General features: G+C 63.4%; 1 protein-coding gene across 2 annotated transcripts in view; it reads left to right on the top strand.

Moving 5' to 3' along the window:
- The first annotated feature begins 361 nt into the window (after window positions 1-361).
- LOC122542099 (GTP-binding protein 1-like) overlaps window positions 362-929 on the top strand; it is a 17,222-nt gene continuing 16,654 nt past the window's right edge. The window contains exon 1 of one of the 2 annotated variants that reach the window (XM_043679463.1): window positions 362-747. In XM_043679463.1, the coding sequence (XP_043535398.1) occupies window positions 502-747 (246 nt within the window). In that variant the 5' untranslated portion in view covers window positions 362-501. The remainder of the gene's footprint in view (window positions 748-929) is intronic. The other variant, XM_043679465.1, reaches the window with a different exon arrangement.

Below are 929 nucleotides of genomic sequence, written 5' to 3'. Positions count from 1 at the left end.
CGAGCCAGTGATTCCAAACGGCGGCTGGAGGCGGAAAAGACCTTGAAACTGCCGGCTGCGGGAAACTTGAAACTGCTGCTAAAGCCAGACCGGGGGGGAGGGATTCGTGAAACAGACGGCTGACCGGGGAGACTTAAAACGGCTGACCCCACTGGAACTACTGGAGGGGAGGTCCTGAAACTGACAGCTCAGGGGCGAGATTCTTGAAACTGCCCATCCAACGGGTACTGGTGGAGGGGGGGCCTCGAAACTGTCAGATTGTGGGGGTGTCCTTGAAACTGTCAAATTGAGGGGTTCTCGTGGCGGGGGGGGGGTCCTTGAAACTGTCCGATCGAGGGTATTCCCGTGGCGGGGCTCCTTGAAACTGTTTACCTAACGACTGCCGGAGGGGGGGAGGGTTTGAAACTGCTGAAGCGGGAATTGTTTTTGTTCCGGCGGATCTTTATTCCCTTTAACGTCTGTTTAAAGGGGCCGGGCTCCTCCTGCTGATAGGCCCCGATCATGTCGGCGCCGGTGGTGGCGCCTGGGCCTGGGGCCGGGGCCGGGCCCGGGCCGGTCGCCGCGATGGTGAAAGGCGCCGCCAGGCGGCCCGCGGCCTCCCCCAACTGCGAGTCCCCGCCGCCCTCGGGCTCGGGAAGCCCGATGCCGCCCGGAGCCGGCGAGCTGGCCAGCATCTTCGCCCCGGAGCTGGACGGGGAGGTCGGCGAGAATGTCAACGGAGAGCTGGAGCCCGACCTGGCCTCCAAGGTAAACGGAGACGTGGGGCCGCTGAGGTGGGGGTGGTAACAGTGACAGCGGACCGGCGGGTGAAGTGAGGGTGGTAGGGGCCATGATGGGAGCTGGGTGGCCAGGGAGAGCGGCTAAAGGATGGGAAGAGACCTGGGACAAACTGCTGGTGAGATGTTAATGGGTTCACTCGGGGATTGGGG

The sequence above is a fragment of the Chiloscyllium plagiosum genome, chromosome 39, assembly GCF_004010195.1.
Source record: "Chiloscyllium plagiosum isolate BGI_BamShark_2017 chromosome 39, ASM401019v2, whole genome shotgun sequence".
Lineage (NCBI taxonomy): Eukaryota > Metazoa > Chordata > Chondrichthyes > Orectolobiformes > Hemiscylliidae > Chiloscyllium > Chiloscyllium plagiosum.
This window is presented reverse-complemented; position numbering and strand designations above follow the sequence as displayed.